This window comes from Pleurodeles waltl, chromosome 1_1 (genome assembly GCF_031143425.1).
Source record: "Pleurodeles waltl isolate 20211129_DDA chromosome 1_1, aPleWal1.hap1.20221129, whole genome shotgun sequence".
NCBI classification, from domain to species: Eukaryota; Metazoa; Chordata; class Amphibia; order Caudata; family Salamandridae; genus Pleurodeles; species Pleurodeles waltl.
Window position 1 is genome coordinate 413,893,604 of NC_090436.1, and position 19,345 is coordinate 413,912,948.

At 41.4% G+C, this 19,345-nt stretch overlaps 1 protein-coding gene across 4 annotated transcripts in view; it reads left to right on the top strand.

The window, feature by feature from the left end:
- The window catches only part of FAM169A (family with sequence similarity 169 member A), a 352,302-nt gene that overhangs the window by 262,548 nt on the left and 70,409 nt on the right, over positions 1-19,345 (top strand). For 2 of the 4 annotated variants that reach the window (XM_069223831.1, XM_069223821.1), the window contains exons 11-12: positions 8-182; positions 7,280-7,471. In XM_069223831.1, coding sequence (XP_069079932.1) covers positions 8-182; positions 7,280-7,471 — 367 coding nt within the window. The remainder of the gene's footprint in view (positions 1-7; positions 183-7,279; positions 7,472-19,345) is intronic. The other 2 variants (XM_069223847.1, XM_069223839.1) reach the window with 1 other exon arrangement.

The window sequence follows — 19,345 nt, forward strand, 5'->3', positions numbered from 1 at the left end:
TTTCCAGGTCAGAAGCTTTAGAACACGCATCTGCAAATGCAAAGGAATTCCAAGAAAACAGAACAGAGCAACCCTCGGACGAAATTACTGCTAATGTTGTACAAGAACGAGCACCACCCATAGGTCATGAAGAGCGAGAGGAAATAGGCAAGCCACCACGTGAGAATCTGGAGGATGAAGGGGTAGGATGTCCAGCTATCCTATTCTAATATATATTTCATTAAATAGTTATCATTGTTTAAATAATTGAAGCGAATATATGTGATGAATACACAGAAGCTTGGCTTATGACCTTTCCAAGTTCACTGTCTGTAAGTGAAGAATTCCTCTCCCAATGTTCAAGGCCCACTAAGCACAGACTTTGTCTTCGTCTCGCAGGTCCAAGGCACAGTTTGGGGCCAGTGAAGTTGCTGCCTTTGGTCATTATCCATGTTTGGAACTTTTACCAACTCCTAAAAAGGGAATGTGACCCCTAACCATTTTGGTATTTAGAAGAGGTGTGTTGTAGACCAAAATCTGGTCGCAAAACATTGAAAAGTTAACAACTGTCGAAGAGGGGTGGTAAACCATTCGCAAAATTCCCCTTTGTGAATGTTAAAAAATGTCTGTGGGGGAGTAGGCAGTGAACCAAAGGACCAATGCCGACTCACAAACAAACTTAAGAAAGAAAGTAATTTTTTTGTAAAATGCAGCACTGTTTCATTTAAGGAAAATGGGCTTCACTTAAAAAAAAAGTTGAACTCATTGTAAAGCAATCACAGACATCTAATCTTGGCAGGCCTCTTAGGTGGCTTCCAGTTTGCGACCTGTTTCATTATTATTCATGAAGTAATGAGTTTAATGTAAAACTAAACGTTTACTACTAGTACATAGGTCGATACGTAAAATTCTTTACTGGTCACAAAAATGCTGGTCACAAATTCTGACCACGATTTTTGCAACCAGTAAATAGAACATCTGCCCGTTAGTTCCGCCCTGCCAACCTTACTGTTGTTTTACAACGTGGTTATTACAGTCACTTTATGGAGCTGCCTGAGTCGATTATTGTCACAATTAATATCTGCTACTTTTTCTGCCAAGTGCGTGGGTGATGCGTTCCCTTTGATTTTATTTTGGACTTATTCTTTTAAAGCAAAATAATATTAACGTTTAAAGTTGTATATGTCACATGTAATGTGCATTTTAGATCAGCTCATGTTCCGCTGAGCCTTCCAAATGACTCCCGGTGGAACCGTCACTCGTACGAAACACTGTTATTATGTATTCCATTACACATCTCGCAGAACAAACAGCATTCACAGTACAGCTACATACAACACACCTCTCTCCTCGTAGGACGGACAGATACACATCACAATTTGAAGAAGATTCAGACCTCCCTTTGCACTGAAGGACACTCCATATACACTACCCATCAAACTCCAAACACTAACATGGGGACTGTCACAGAGTGACTACCTTTAGGAGTTAGCAACGTTATTCAATTCTCATTCAAGGAGAAAACATGCTTTGCCAAACAATTACATGTAAACTAAATAAGACCTTAGAGAAATTTAAGTTATGATGTGTAATTTACTTAATTTAAGGGAATTTCGCTACATGTTTATAAAGCTAAATTATTTCACATCGTATAAATATGTGCCATTTGCGGTAAAAAATGTTCATTTCATGCATAAGAACATCAGAATGTGTACGTCTTTATTGCCCTATTTTTCAGTGCAAAAAACGTACTTGCATCGAAAATTGACACAAGGACACATTTTGTGTCAAAATCTAATGCTAAATGACAGGTTTGCATTTCATTTGAACGTAATATTGCATAATTTTGCCTAAATTTAGGGTAATTACGTGAAAGCCAATTAGTTTCACACAGCACTACAATAAATCAATAATGTACGCGTGATAACTTAGTCATGTCTTATCACGTAATTCAAATATATATGGAGTCTACCTGCTGGTGTTAGCGCAGCAAAGGCAGCAGATATTGGCAAGATGGATTTGATGAATGAGAATCCTATAGCCTTATATGGTCATGTGTTAGTTCTGTATTTAGTTAGCTGTTGTGTGTGATGCTGTTATGCGTCTGTGTGCTCGTAATATATGTGATGTTGCGTTTATTTATTGTATTCCATATGTAGTGAGTTGAGGACCTGCCCGTACAAAATCTCATTCCTGTTTCAGAGTCACCAATGGTGGGGTTTTGTTTACATACTTGATACAGTTATGTATGTGGAAATATGTATGCTCCTGAGTACTGTAATTATACAAAATAGTACATTTTCTACAGCTGTAGGCGCGTCTATGGGTGTAAATGTCTGACTTACTTCCAGCAGTGTTTATCAGTCATGCACTTTGAAAGATCACAGTTTGTAAGGAGGTCTTTTTCTACATTTCAGCTACAAGCACTCACCTCACTCCTAAATGGCAAAATAGCAAATAGAATCTTTTTTTTTTTTTTTAAATTGGCACTTAAGTTATAATAGATTTAAACCAAAGAAACAGTGGACAAATCCTGATCATCAGGTATTAAAAAAACGTAACTTTTTTGTCACAAAAAGTCAAATGGAACCAAAATGACATATTGGCAGAGGGAAGGGGCAGACAAATCCCTCCCCAAGAATATATCTCCGAAATAGAAATAAGAAAGTGAGGGGGAACAGCCAATTTTGGCCAATCAGAAGCAACCCACCGTGTAAATGAATTGGCTGCTGTACAGCCTGGCTTGAAGGTAGGAGAGGACATAAGAAAAATAGAAGCTTCTGCCAAGCTTTTGATATTACCCATATTGTGTAGCACCCACAGTAAATTGATGTGTGGCGGGTGCAAAAACCCTGTTTTAGCCATAGCCTCCACAAATTATCTTTTGATTGTAACAGTCACTTTCATATCGGTAACTGTGGTCTGCCCAATAACTGGCTCAAGGTATTGGGTTAATTTATGGGCGAATCAAGTGTGGCCAGTGATGATAAGATCAGTGCTGGCCACCAGCCTGATTAACCAAAGATCACCCTCTGATGTTCTGTACATTTTGGGGTTCATCTCAGTTCTGGTCCCCATAGTCGAGAAATCAAAACTCACATGCAGGGATTATCGCAGGGTAAGCGCCCAGGCTTGCAACAGCCTGTGGGAATAACGGGACGGTGTCACTTTCATCCTTGGTTCCTATCATAGAGACTTCCCACGAATAGGCAGGAAGCACTCATAGGAGTGCCTTCAAGTGGTCGCTTCCATGCATAGAACACCTTTGGATCGCCCTGTAACTCCACTTGCTCTACCAAACAGTGAGACAAAGACATTGCATAAATGCATGTACCCACAGCCTTGATCGTGTTATAAATCAAAATAGAGGGTAAGAGGTCGGGTGGATTTGCATGGAAATTATCCAAGAGGAAGTGGACAGGAGGTGGCTGGTATATATGCTCCTCAAATGCCCTGATTCCAATGCTCACTCCAGCACTAATTTCATAGTACTTTTCTTCCCTCTGCCCTCACCCCATCTGGTCTGGTAGGTCCCCTAATGAACAAAGTCATGGGGTAGGAGGCACATGATTTGGGATGGGAATGCAGCGCTAAGCTTCTGCCCACCAAAGTGTTAGGCAGCGCAGCACACAGGCAGCCACATAGCTCTAATATTCAAATACAAATAGAATTACTGCTTGCAAATGTAGTAACGATGAAGCCAATAAATGACACAACACCAGTTTCTATCAGAGAACATTTGCTGCAGGTTCATTATCAAGAAGTAGCCAAGGTAATGGGTTATCTGGTGGGAGATTTAAGGGTGGCTAGCAACGATAGGACCTATGCTGGCCACCTGCCTTATTAGTCACAAAGCACAGGGACTGCACATCTTCAAGTGCTATACATTTTGGGGTTCACCACAATTCTGTCACATAACTAATAATAACGTTTCAAAAGCATAAAGCTTCATGAAACCGGACTGGTTTCAAAGAATTATAATACTTTATAAAACCAACAAATTGAAAAGTATTGAAAGAAAATTATTAGTTGTCAGACCTCATACATTCTTTGTGAAGTGTAAACATAATAACAAAAGACTAAATGCATCAAATACGTTCACTGTAAAAGTATACTTAAAAGCAGAAAATCAATATCATACCTAACCTTTTGGGTAGATTCAGCTTTCCTTTTCACATACATGTGACATATATCCATTCAACTCTCTATTTGAAACTATTTTCCTGCAAAAGCACCTATTTTAGACTTGCTTCCCATTATTTTGTATTGGGCTGGTTTGGGGGTTCTCATCTGTATGTACTTTCATAAGAATACCCTCGGTCTGTTAGGCCTTGTGCCCATTTTGCTTCTGAGTGAATAGCAGGTGTGTTGTATTCTTCCTTAGAGCTGGGATCTGTGGTTTTGTGATCCCTTTAGGTATGTCTGTGCAACAGTGAAGGAAGGCTTTTAGCTACTTGGATGTGGCTTGTTGCTGCAAAACCAACCCTCTGATCAACCATGCTTTTCATTTTCTAGTTGCTACCATTTAATTTTATTTACACCTGCTCCCTTCCTCTGGAAGACTACTTAGGCATTCTGCTGGGACGGTGTTGTACTTCTGATCATCCAAATAAGCTTAATGGCCAGTATCATCTAATACTTCAAACATGCACTTGATGTATGTGTCCTAGGACCTTCCCAGCAGTTTTACATTTTAGATTCGAGTATAAGGGTTGTCTTTTGGGGCATCTTGTATTACCCTCAGTGCAGGATTGATTTCTTTGAGTTCTGTGGATTTGTATGCTTTCTCCTAGAGTTCCCGCACTATTGATTTGCCATGTTAGGCTGCTGTCCCTTATGGCCTCAGGTAGTAATCATGTAGTTTCCTGTTTGTTATTGAAGCCCAAGGTGACATTCTCTCTATCTTGGGCTACCTTGGCGAACAGATTCTCCTATCAAATGTGAGGCTGAGTATTTGTCTTCACAGGTCTGGATGAGACCCCCCTGGGTGCAGGTGCATTTTATGTGCTCTCCACGCCCATTCTGGGACCCCTTTGAATATTGCTCCAGCTGTGGAAGATCAGCTTGGGGTTAGCACAATAGGGTATCTCTCATCCTTCTATTAATTATTTAACCCATGGCTTCCCCCAGTAAGGGGCAGCAGTTTTACTGTAGTATCTTTGTGAATGCATATACATTACCAGTATTAGCATATGGCCGCATAGGGTCCATTCCCTGTTTATCTCCTCAATCCTGTACCTTGGCTTTAATGTCTTGCAGAGGGACTCCACCAGCGTCAAGGACAAAGTGGGGTTGGCTCTCCTACCTTCAGTGGCTTTCTTTTAGCATTGCTGCTTGTGGACCCTTCCTTGTTGCTTGTGCTGCCTGCTCTTGTGACCCTTTATTTTCTCTTCACAACTGCGCTTCTTCCCTGTTTTGCTTCTTGGTCTTTCCTGCATCCTTCATGTCTTCTAGGGGAGCATCTATGGTTACATCAGTTCTTCTCTGCGACGCTTGGGTGCAAGAGGGCCTCTCCCAGTTTAGCAAAAGAATGCTAAGAGTGCATGGAAAGAAAGGTGAGTTTGCAAACATCATCTCATGGGGACTAAACTGGCAAGGTTCCAGCATTAGTATTTGTCCTTCAGTCTCTTCTTACTCCTTTGGCCAGAGTCTATATCAAAGTTTATGTAAGAATACTCATCCACCTAGAGACAAAAATAACAAGCTGATGAATGAGGACGAATCATTTACTCGTCCCAATCTAATTCTCTTCAACCTAATAAAAGAATCCCAATGGCCGTCAATGTCCAGTCTTTACCTTTGTCATGACGAGCTCTGGACAGGACATCGGCCATGGCAACATAATAATTTCTTGCCTTCATTGCACAACTCAAAAATGTCTTTCACCTTTTTAGAAAGATCCTGATCAGTCAAAGTGGATTGTGCCCCGAGCTGAGTCTTCAAGTTGGCTAAAGAATTTTGTTTTGATTGGCTTGTTACATTTCCCACCTGATCCCAAGAGTTCATGAGCATTTGCTGCTAAGAAGGACCGTTAATTTCCACTTTCAAGTTGTTTGTTTTTGTTTGATTCCAGTTAGTTGTTAGCTGTTTCAGGTTGTGTAAAACTTTATTCTTTTCTCTCATTTTTTACTCACTCTTGCGAGAAACTATAACACCTACTATGCACAGCTTGGCTTCCCTCTTCACTGTGCTAGACATTAATTCTGTATGTCACGCCGGATAGTCATACCAGGAACAAGCCAGCTTTATATATCACACACGAGTGGTCCTTTGTGGCATGCTGTCATAGAACATGAGGAGTCAGTGCCTCCTTCCTCTATCTGCAGAAAGGAATGCATAACTGGCTTTATGTCCATATCATTAACAGGAGCGGGAACAGGCAGAATCCTGCGGAAGGTAATTGTCGGCGCATTTTCATGGATCCTCCGTTTAGATTCTGATAGATAAGGAAGTTGCTGGTGTGTAGCTACAGCTTTGCTTGCCTTTTCCAAATTGATGACTCACGACTCCAAATGTGCCATCTTACTTTCTACTTGCACAATACTGCACTTGATATCCTCCAGCACCACAAGTAGAAGATATGGTGACCTTAATACGTTTGTTAGACTTTAGCCGATGTTGCAGTGTCCCTATGAGCAAGGTTTTGTGTTGGGTGATACAGATGCAGGGTTGGGGTAGGAGTGAGATAGTGGTAAAATATATTCAAAGCCTACCTCGAAGACTTAGTGGTGTAAATGAAGTTGATTGTATATAACTTATGGCATAGGAAATGCAGCAGCGAATATAAGAGTATGAGAAAAGGTGATAAAATAAAAATTATTAGTTGGATGATGTTTTATAATTATTTTGTTCTTATGAAATGTTTTAGTTTTTGCTTTAAAACACTGGCATGACAACGAGATTCCTATATTTGTAAGATATATAAAATACCCTAAATTATCACTACATTCTAGGATGGAGATACCATACCACCTTAATGAGTTTAGGTCATTTGAGGTAATACCATAATAAACAAGTAAAACACAGAAATGTGTTCCACTACTGCAGATTGGCACAAGATGTTCTTTACATGTTTCACGTAATACAGGCAAATGTAGATCAGATACTAGGCTTCCTTGGGACTCTCAATTTCGATATTTGCTTTACTCCTTTTGAATTTTCAATTACAAATTGTTGTTTTGTGTTTGTAAGAAACAAAACTTCCTCATTTCCTGATAACATCTTCATACGGAATATTGTGTAAATTATTGAAAATTTCATAAATGTCTGCATGCCATTTTTTATTTTATTTTCATTCTAGACAACTGAACAGAAGTCATTGATTAGTGAGATAGTAGAAGAGATGTTAGCAAATGAAAAGGAAACTGGTGATGTATTTTCTGATGGAGAGATATCATTAGAGTTTGAGAATCCAGATGAAGAAAGGTGTACAATAACGTTTCCGGTAATCTTGCACTCATTCGGTTGCTCCCTGGATACTTCAACAAACCAGGTGTGGGAGTAGCACGACTATTTATTTTATATCATATACTGTGTTTAATTAAATAATTAGAATTTCTACAGTTTTCTTATTCAGTCAATTTAAATGTAAAACATAGAAATTAGAAAAGCTGAATTTAATACCCAACTGTAAATAAACTTTTGCTCGTTTGTCTATGTATCATGGGTGTTCGTGTGCCTAATATATTCTCAGTGTAAATATCTTGCCACTAAAGAGAGCCAAAAAAAACTTTACTGCCCGATTTACAAGGTTGCATATGTAAAGTGTTTGCTCCAGCTCTGCATGTCATAAACATTTTATATATAAACATATATCTATGAAAGCTTGACATATGTAGAAACTTCAGACCAAACACCTATTTATGTGAAGAATTGAAATATTCAATGTTCTCATACCACTACATACAAGATATAGACTCGATTCAGTCTATGGCACATTACAGTCATGAGTATTATACCACGATAGCCTGCTACCGATGGCTATAACAGTTGTTAAATGCTCTTTCCCGAGTTCCAGACAGGCAAGGGCTCATGCTATGCAGAAAGTTCTCAACTAATAAGTTAAAAACAGGAAACTATGAGTGAAACATTGACGCAGAAAGCCTGTACCAGCGGTATTAGCCCTGTTTTACATGGTGCTCTTAATATTCCAATCTTTTAATAATGGTTAACTGCACAAATTGAAACCTACAATCAAAGCTAAGTCAAACAGAGTACAGTCAACTCTTAGTTTATTCATTATTAAATAAACGGCTTCAATTGATTCCAACATCCTTTCTCTAATGCTACAGCAACCTCTTTCAGTTCCAACACCATGCAAGGCGCAAGCTTACTAATTATATTTCTTTAGGGGACTGCCGCCCCAAACCTGAATGCCGTCTCCCAACTAGAAAACATTCCCTATTTACATCTAGGGCCCTAAAACACACAGTATCTTTCTGTATAATTGTGAACACCTCTACCACCGGTGGTGACTGATGATATTTGAAAGTGGTGGGGCATAAAAGTTAGGTAGGACTTTTATGTAGCGAGTGAAGCGAGCAAGCTTAATGGACAAACGGGGGTCCAAGGTGAGCCCTCTTCCCAAGAACAAATTGAAAAAAGATTGACAAATGGTGCATTTGAAAGCAAATTAATTTAGTGAGAAAGCAAGGTTTATAAAGCAGTGGGAAAGCATAGTCTTAAACTACTAAACACATTAAAAACTGCCCTATATCCTATTGCATTAATACGTTCAACAGTTACTTTAATGTGCAAATTGTACAGTGGAACAACAGGCCCTTTAAAGTGTGTGCTTGCCCAGTGTCTTGCACTGCATGCAGCATCAACATTGGAACAAAATGCTCTAACAAGGCATCAGAAAACACCCACAGCTGCTGGCTGCAATCAAGCATACAGAAATATGTGCAGACAGATCTTTAAGTGGGATGAAAAAAGTGTGGGTTCTCTAAAAGGGAACATGCAAAATATATTTCTGTGATTCCCATAGTGTGCCATCCGGCCTGTATTTTGGTTTGTCTCTGAGATCTAATTGCATCCAGAAATATAACACATCAACTGACATACACCTAAGACCTGTCAGTACTATTGACTTTGTCAATCGCTGTTAACTGTCTAAGATAAATGAGTAACAACAATGATTAGTTATAAATAATTAACATTAGAAATGTTTCATTTCTGAAATTTTGAGACTGTGAATGAAATATTATTAAGGCCTATGGAAGGAATATGGCCTTCAGTTATGTGTGCTTTAAGTATGCCCTTTTTCTCTTCAGATCTCATCCACCTGCACGTTTCCAACCTCCTCTCTTCTGTCTTCTGCATCCTTTTTTCCCCTGAAGGCACTCCCTCGCACCTCCCTCATTTTACCACCCCAAACATACACCCCTTGTGCTTGATTCAGTTATTTGGGTCCATTTTGCGAGGGAGCAAGAACCGTGCTCTTTACTTGGAACAATTTCACGAGGAACAAATACAGCAGCTCCACTTCTAAAGAACGCAGTGGTCTGCAGCCAGGGCCTGGGGTGTCACATGGGGGAGGTTTGCATGACAAGGGGTCTCAGTACAACAAAATAACACAAGATTAGCATTATAACACTTACAGTTTCCGAAGACAAGTCACTAAATCACACATGCTTGCATCCACTCCTACTGCGTGACAATGGGGACAGGGTGGGATCTATGCCTGTTAATGACAGGTGGCTGCCTCGCGTAGGGATGAAGACTCAGACACCCAAAATCATGACGGTAAAAGCATCACTAGCCTGTAGTGGATACTGCCATAGACCACAATGGAAATGAAGGGCTTTAGAGCAGTCAGTCCTGCGTCGTGCGTCACAGTGTAGAAAGTTGATTCCGTCTTGTGCTTCAAATTGAGGTGGTGCAGGCAGCCTTTGACAGACAATCCAGACTTAATGCATCCATTTTTTAGAGATACGATCGTATCATTATGTGAATATGCAGAAATTTCAGAGGGGCACAGCCCCTCAACCCTAAAAGAGAAACCACCCCTGTCTACCACTGATCAGTCGCGGCTCGCCGGAGGGAAAAGGGCGGGGCGGCATGTGACTGTGTTATTGTAAATCTCAGCCTAGGTTAATGAAGCACTGTGTCACAGAACCTTAAAATGAGAGACTAGATTCCTGTAGGAAGTAACACCAAAGGCTAGAGTCACAAAGGTCAGCGCGTACCTGTACTGCATACCTTTGTTCTCATGGTGCATAGAACAGAAGTTCATAGTTCTCACAGAAGGCGTGCACAGTATCGGTTTATGATTGGCTTTTCCAAGCTCAGTGCTGGGGCGGTCTACTATATACCAAATAATTACTCTACCAAGATTCCTTTGTATGCTACGGAATAGTCCAGGGCCGTTTTTGCAAGTGGAGGTGGTATTGGGGAAATTATTATGGGATGGTAAAGAAGTTCCAATTTCATTACCTAACCTACATAAGGGAGTATACTGTGGTGATTTTGGACTACCAGATATTCATAAATATTACTGGATAGCACAACTTGTAATAATGAATGAATGCTTCTTCACACATCCTCAGATTATCAATGTATCAACTAGATCGGAAAATATTGGAAACCAAAGGATAGCGCCCTTTAATATAGAGCTCCAACTTGCTTCTCACATGGCCTGAACTCGTAAATACGATTCGACTCGCATGGCAAGCAACTGTGCAATTGGGAGGTTGGTCTGGGAGCATTACTGAGTAACCCCTCGGGTGACCTCCATGGGTGGTTGGACTTCCACTGGTACAGTTTTAAAAACTGCATTATACATATTACACTAGAATGAAACTCGGGTCTCTTGGATACACACAGTCTGCCCTCTGCCTCAAACAATGTTGAATGATAGGAAACAATATGAACACGTTTTAAGAATGCCTTAATAGCCAAGCACTGGAAGAACACGTAAGCGAAAATGTAGAGTAAAATAGACCAGAATTTTAAAATGATGTTGTTGGGGACATGGTGAGAACAAACACTACCTAAATATAAACTTCTGAAAAATATCAACATATCTGGGGGAAATGGTGCAAGACACACAACCTGGACTGTGAGTGCATATTTTATAACATGATCTAGTACCAGACTATAAGACAGTGGGCATAATAGATACAGATAGAATGTAGACGTAAGAGCAAGGTGAAATGAATGTCACCAGTGATGCACTATTTAACAGCATAACAATTGCGATGAATGAACTTCTATGTAATGTCTGAATGAGACTTTTCCTTTTAATTAAGGGCTATTACTGATGTCATACAGTATGTGTATGGTTCAAATATAAAACATAATAACGACATACAAGTTATAAAATGGCAAATCAACGAAAGTAGTCCCTGCAGAAATGAAGGGAGAATCCCGAAAAAGGTTTAATGAACCATAACATTTTTATCACAAATTAACTGTGTTATACCATTCATTCACCACCTTTGCTGATGTTTGTTTCATGTATATCTAAAAATAAGGTACGTGGTCTCAGCTAAGATCCGAGCGGTTATGTTATGCACGACTAGGTTTTGGTAGACATTTTAGTGAACACCCAACCAGCGTGGCTTATCTGTAAAAATTAGTTGTCTGGCATCTCAGTGGAGTTTCTACATAACACTCACGCTGGTCCATCAGTTACCTTGCTCTCCTTGTTAAGTAGTCTCAACATTCTGGAGACTTCAAAGTGAAGACGATACAGCAAGATGTGTATTCATTTGATATTGTAATCAAGCATTTGCAAATGTCACTAGCCATGTAGGTAAAGGTGCATAATACAGCTGTTGAAAGATTTACTATTTCCGATTCCCCACTGTCTAGCTCCTCTAGTGCTCGCACACAAAACCATAGAAATAATTCTCTGGTCCAAACAAAAAAAATAAGTAGAGCATTATAAATGTACCCATTTAAGGAATGACAGATGTGCAGTCACTAACCATACAATTTTGTTTCTTGTGGCTTCTTGCTCTTCACTCATACAGTTGATTCAGTGCCTTCTGTTGTCCTCATTTCTTAAGGCTGTCCTCAGTAGGTTGTTTGTCGCTCCAGCAGAAGAAAGAATTATTAGGAAATTCGTTTTTCTATACATTCTGTGCCAGTCATATTGTGGTGGTCATTACTTTCAGTGATCATTATTTCTGGCCTCCCTAGGAAATTGGACTACCTTTCAAATGCTGTAGATTGTTTTGGAAGTGCCTCCCCTCTGTTGCACCCCAGGATATTTTGTGTTTTACTGTACCCCAAGCACTTAAGAATCCCAGATGTATTTAGTTTACAAGGCAAACACCTGCTTATCTACACTGTGTCCGGGCAGTAAGAGATGAACTTTGTGTTTTTACAATGTCTGTCTGTCATAGACATCTAACAGAGTCTTTTTCTTTTAAATCCAAGTTAGAACATGTGACTTCACAGCATCCATACTACAAATGTGACTCAATGTTTGTTATAATATTACTGTATTGAGTGTTGGTATCAACATTCAAGCATAAAGAACACAAAACTAATTGACAAATCATGATTCATTTTTCAAAAGAATGTGAGTTAATTAGATTTTGTTTTGGCCTATTAATTATTTTGTGTATTTAGCTGTCTCACACTTAGGCTCAGCAAGTCTGCCTCATCTCCTTTAAAATGTTGTTTAAGGAGCACCACCTCCTATATTTCCCCAAGATTGTGCTAGCAATGGACGATTTCTAGGAAAGAGATACCTTTTCTAAGTTATCCCACTAAGAATGTAATGGGAACAAATCTAGCTATGCATGCAAAAAAATGGAAATTGCTGATTCCAAAAGGTTGTTGAGTCTGAGAACATACAGTCCAGAAGAGGCTCAGGAGACCGAGGACCTTAGAGTTTGATGGATAGGATACTCTGTGAAAGCTTGGAAGATATCTTGTCTACTCTTTTAGAAGTGCCATAGGTAAGAATGATAGTCATTAAACTCTCTAAATACCTATCAACTCATAATTCTGACCCGTTCATAAACATGGTTTACTCAAGCTCCTTGCCTTGGGAAGAGTCATCTTGCTTGCCAAGAGTTGCTTCAGGATAGACCTTTGATTCTAGGATAAGAAAGATTATCTTTGCTGGCTTAGATGTCTGGGTTCAAACTTGCCATGCGTGTGTACAGATCAACTGTAGGTGCAAACAAGTGTGAAACTCAGACAAATCACTGCCGAGTTGTACAGGTGATGAGAAACTAAAGTGACACATTTAGTGTTATCAATAATAAAATAATATATATACATATTTTGCACTGAGACCTATCTTTTTCTCTTCCTTTCCAAGCAAACTTCACTTTGTTTATTCAAAACCCTGTTAGACATTGAGTGGGATCATAACTGGTGTAATAACTTATTTTCGAACTTCTCTGATAAGCATATCCCCCATTCTATAATGTTCAGCTTTTGTCTTCCCTCAGTAAACCATTAGATGCTCTGTCTGCTAACCAAGATTTTTAAAAGTCACATAGATGTCTATATTGGTGCTTCTCACCTTAGTACTCCACTGAGTAGAGCATTAGGTTTGGTTTGCACCAAATAGGTGTGTGCCTTGTAAACTTACTTACCTCTATCTTGGCCTTCCAATTGTGTGCTTGAATTTTCTGCTACCATGTTATAGAAAATTTTTTGGCCTTGTGTTCAAGTTAATGGTACTCTTTTTTAACCATGTGGTAAACTCAGATTTAATTAATTTCTCCTGCAGCATGACTGCTCTATGTTAAAAGTATACTATCTTGTGAATCTTGGCACTTTTTGTCCTGTTAAGCTTGAAATATTTGATCTGTTCCAAGTAGGTGTTATTCACTGGAATGGCCCACAAAGGGGTATGTTGTCTGCCAAAAGATGGACTTGGACTCTAGTCTGTCCCTTAGTGTCACATCCGGGTAGGATAAGAACCGTATGTTCATTAAGGAACAGAAGCTGATAGGCAGAGGAGTTTCAGCAATAGAGTTTCCAGGGACGGTACATAAATCTGAAGAGTGGTGACGTGTAGTACACTTCAGGTAGCAGCTGAGCTAACAGCTGCTGTGTGTCTACTAAAAAGGCAAGAAGTAGACAAGTCGCAGGTATAGTATGTCAAAAGACATAAAGCTGTCAAGGGGCTACACTGACCCTCATGCTCACAGAGGGACAAAATTACACTGTACTAAGAGTAAAAACATTCTTCTTTGTGGTGATGGATACTCTTTAAGTGTGGGCTCTTGGCAAACCAGAAATAGCTATAACTTGGACTGCTAGAGAATAGTTAGGTCTCCATTTATCTAGGGGGTAACAGTGCTGCTGCTGGCATTGTAATTGATAGGCTGGTTGCCTTGCGAAAGGGAAATGGTATTATGTGCTTTAATGAAGTGAAGAGTTGTGTGAGTTGCTCTTTTCTGGAAAATGTTTCTGATGTATACTCCTAAATGTAGAGTATTCACCTTTAGAATATCCCCAGTTGCCAGTCTATATATGGAAGATTTCACACTAATGCTCCAGCATGCCACTAAGTGATGCTGTGCAGCTCCACGCTGACTCCCTGGAAGTAATGAAGAGGAGCCAGATATAAGCGCTTTTGCCGCAGAAGATCAAAGCTTTTAGGGAGACCATGCCTGCACATCTTTGGCACTCCTCTGGTTCCTCTGGCTCGCCTTTGGGCCTCCAGGGTCCATAGGGATCTGCAGTGAGGTTACAACTGGCAGATCTGTCCTCAACACTGTCTGTGACTCTCAAACCCCCCTTGGATTCCGTACCTACCTTGGTGCTCACTTCCGCTCTTGCTCTGCAATCTACACTGGACCCTTCAATGACAGGTGCATGACTCCCAGCGGAATTCACCTCGTCCCTAACTGATTCCCAGTTACTTACCTTTGGTAACGCTGTGTCTATCTAACTGTAGATTTCTCAAGGCCCTCCCATCTGTGGAGCGGGCTATCATCTAAAAATGTCCCAAATTAGAGAGCTGCACACTGGTACATGTAATTGAATAATACTCCGCTTCCGAGGGAGCAGGAGTCAAGAAAGAAGCTGATGGCGCACAGGGCTGACACTTATATGCGGCGCTGCTTTGTCACTTCCGGGGCATAACAAAGTCAGTGCAGAGCCGCACGGTGCTACCTAGCGGCACATGGAAGCACTACTATGGATCTAGTCTGGTTCTTGAGGATATTCTAAAGGTGAGGAATGCACTGTGAGATTGAGTATTCGCCAGAAAGAGTGTTATCAAAGGTAAGTAATTGACCTTATCTGATAGAGACTTCATGTTGCAGATTCCTTACCTTAGAATTTCCCCTAGGCATCAGTCTGGATTCAGAGATTTTTCTCGAGCAGTACCCCTGTGTGCCGTTGGGTGGTGTTGGTCAACTCCGCATCTGTCACCAGTGTAGTGCGTGCCGAATATGATGGGTCTATATAGTCGCCACCCCGGCACACTGATGTCAGTTCTTTTCTTTCTGCACCAGCCATGCGCAGATCCGAAGAGTAGCTACCACTACTGTCACTTTTTGACTGTCATTTTTTACTTTTTGTCAAAGCATTTTGACTGTTCTGGTGCGTCAAGATGTCATCACAGAAGACCAGGTTCAAGCCCTGCGACTCCTGTCATCAGATGATGTCTGTGATGGATCCGCACCTCATTTGTTTGTGGTGTTTGGAGTGCAATCACGACCCGAAGTCATGCTCCCAGTCCCAGGCCATGAATCCGAAAGCTTTGAAGCAGTGGCCCCTAAAGCTACTTGCGGCCTGGCACTTGTCTTTGTGTCTCTCCCTGTCTCAGTTGAGAGAAAGGTCCCGAAAATGTGAGACCTGAAGTTCCAGTGGGCGCAGCATCAGGGGAATCTCTCCGACATGGTCCAGATCTCTGAGGGAACTGCGCAAGATGTGCAGTGGTGGCTCTTGCACTGCGATTGGGTCATAGGCAGATCTCTCTTCCTTCCACAACCAGATCTGATAGTGGTGACACATGTGTCACTTCTGGGATGGGGCGGCCATCTGGGTGAGGTGGAGATCAGAGGCATCGGGTCTCTGGAAAAAGTCTGGACTCCACATCAATCTTTTGGAGCTCAGGGAGACCAGGCTAGCATTAAAAGTACTCCTTCCCTCTCTCAAAGGAAAAGTAGTGCAGATGTTCACGGAAAACACCACCTCCATGTGGTACTGCAATAAGCAGGGCGGGGTGGGGTCGTGGACCCTTTGTCAGGAGGCTCTGCGCCTGTGGACATGGGTGTAACATCAGGGCATTTCCCTGGTCGTTCAGCACCTGGTGGGCTCTATGAACACCTGAGCGGACAAACTCAGTGGACAATGCCATGTTGATCACGAAAGGCGTCTCCATCCGAGGTGGCGCAAGGCCTATGGTAGACTCATTTACAACATTCCTTCTTAACAGATGCCATTTGTAGGTCTCTCGTGAAACAATACCTTGAAATGGCTGATGATGTTCTGTAGGAAAGCGTATGGACCCGAGGTTTGTGAGATGTATTTCCCATGGAGATCAGCATGCATGCTTGAGCAGACTTGAGATTTCCTGGAGTGTCTTGGGAAATTATTTTATTCAGCCCTTTCCTACCTGGGTACTTGACATTGTCATTTCAGAATGCTGAAACAGGGAGGCGTTCATGGAATTGGACATTTACGGTTAGAACGCCACTCCACCTCAGTCATAAAAGCCATGAAAAGCACCCTAACCTGAAGGCTTGCTTTTAAGGAGACAGCTCGAAGAGGTGTGCGACTGTGAAAGTGGTTCCTGTGAGTTAGGGCTGCCTGAACCTGCATCCATGTACCTGGTCAGCCCTCACAAAGATGCAGCAAGGCTCTGGTTGCCATTTTGGCTTCATGGACAGCTGGGGTTGTTGTCGAGCGGAGGAGCCACAAGCTCTCTATGCCCCTACCACCAGCATCAAGACCTGCCCACTGCAGCCCCTGCCTAAATCAAAAGGCACCAGCAAATGTCTCCCAGCATGAGGAAAACAGGATAGGCCTTACCCTGAACAACTTCAGAGGTACAGATCATTTCAACAGCCTTCCCGACCCACGGTGAAGCTGGAGAAGGGAGCACTTTGGAGCCCCTGAACAACAGCGGGGCACAGGAAGGAGTAAGTAGAGCCCCAAGGAAAGCGTGTAACCCCACTGATGGCCACAAACATCAGGTGGGCCCAAGGACTGAACGCCGGGCACTTTGGAGATCACAACAATCTCTCGAGGGGGGCCTCTGGGGGAGTGGACCCCAGGGGCTATATGTACACCGGCTGCAAGGTCCTTCACAAAGATGAAAAAAAACAAGAGCACTCGTGGGTAGTGAAAATCCAGCCAGGGGATGCATTGGGGAGAAATGTATTGCTGACTCCCCACCACCATCATCATCAAGGGGGGACCCAACCCACGCATTCTGCAAGACCTGGTCCTGCAACCACCATATGGGTCTCTCCCCCACATGAACATTTCAGCAATGAAAAGGCAGGGTAGTGACTGGAAGGTGGGAGGTGAGAGTACTGCAGTTCGTGTTGGGGCTCCTGGCCCTCAATCTGACCACCTCAGCATTAATTACCTTTGGGCCTCCTGCAACTCGTCAGGACAATGGTCAACGAAAATCACTACAGAAAAAGCTCCTTAATCAACATGTGAAGTTGTGTGAGGGGAGGAACCTGTAGTATTTATTTTTACAAGACACATATACAATGTGAGAGCCTTTTTATTTACCACAGCCTCCAGCTCACCAGAGAACCAACTGCCACAGTACATCGTGGAGCTTGAAAGGCAGCATTCCTAATAGAGCAAATACATGTGGCAATGCCTTACATGCACCCTGAATACCACAGAGCCCCAAAGTCCAGAACACTACATGGAGCACTTTCTGGCTACATGGAAAGCCAGCCTCCAGCTACCCAGTTATACATCTACCTTTATTTGAGGAGGGCGGGGGGAGCAAATTTAGAGACACCCTTCATCTTGTTGGATATTTGATCCTGACCCGATCCCCAATTTGAAGCTTATGTATATTTCTACCAACATTGTTCTAAAGTCAACATTTTCTTTAGCAACCTTCTGACACTCTTCAACCATGATCTTATCTCTGCATTAGTGTCCTTTTCATGATGAACTCATAAGCCTTATTTTTTAATCCAACCAGGACACATATCAAAATAGGCAATTCTTTCTCTTAAAATTTCGGAAGGTCTTTTACCAGTCACCTGACTAGCAGTGGTGGGATGTGGGCACAACATGCTCTTGATCACTTCAACAACATTCATTTCACTGTTCACTGCCCATTGCACACATTCTACCATACAATTGATCCGCTCAACAAATCCATTTGGCTTGGGGATGATAAACAGAAATTCTATGGTGCATAATTTTTGACTGCCTAAAGAACTCAACCATTTCTTTCGATACAATATGAACTCCTCGTTGTACACTAATTCTCTAGGAAATCCTCCCCTAGCTAAATTTTCCTGAAAAAACGTAATGACCTGTGCAGTTTTAGGAACAGCCCTAAATCCCACCTCCCGCTGTTTACTGTAATAGTCTGCCAATATAACAGCAAATTTGCAAGACAACATGTGCAAAAGTCCCACAAAGTCAACTTCCAGTTTAATCCAAGGCCCATCGGGTATCTGTACTAGCTGACTGGAAGGAGTGTATGTTTTCATACCCTTGTCATTTGTGGAGCAAAAAACACATCCCTTAACTACTCCTTATAACTGGGTGTTCATAGATAGCCACCAAAACGTATTGTGAATGCTTCTTTTGGTAACAGTTTATCCTAGATTACCTATGTGACCTAAATCAATAATCAGTGACCTCAATCCCACTGATGGGATAAATGTATCACCTGCATTATCATGTTACCTTTCTCTAACAACAGTTCATCAGAATTTTTAAAACAAATGTCTGGATATTATATGAAATGTTTTTTTTTCTCTTTAGGCTAACCTTTAACAATGCAGACAGACACTACCTTCACCACTCTGTCCTTTTGCAATTCAACGAATCATTCCTGCTCTGAGAATCCTTCTGTTAAACAAGCATCAACTGTAGTTATCAAACACTTTTCATTATCATCCACACCACAGTCCTCATCCGCAACCTCAACCATGGGAGATCTGGAGAAATAATCTCCTCTAATATTTGTCCCCCAGGGACATGTTCCACTTTAAAATTATACTAAAGCAATTTAGAACAAAACCTAGTGATTCTCGGTGTATGATCTTTAATGAAATTTCCCTTAAGAATATAAACAAAGGGTTTTTGATCAGTCAATACTTGGAAAGTTCTGTCCCACAAAAACACTTGAATCTTCCTACCGGAAGAAGATCTCTTTCGGTCACAGAGTAGTTATTTTCACTAGGATGAAGAGCTCTAGATGCAAACCCTATAGTTTGGTCATGACCCT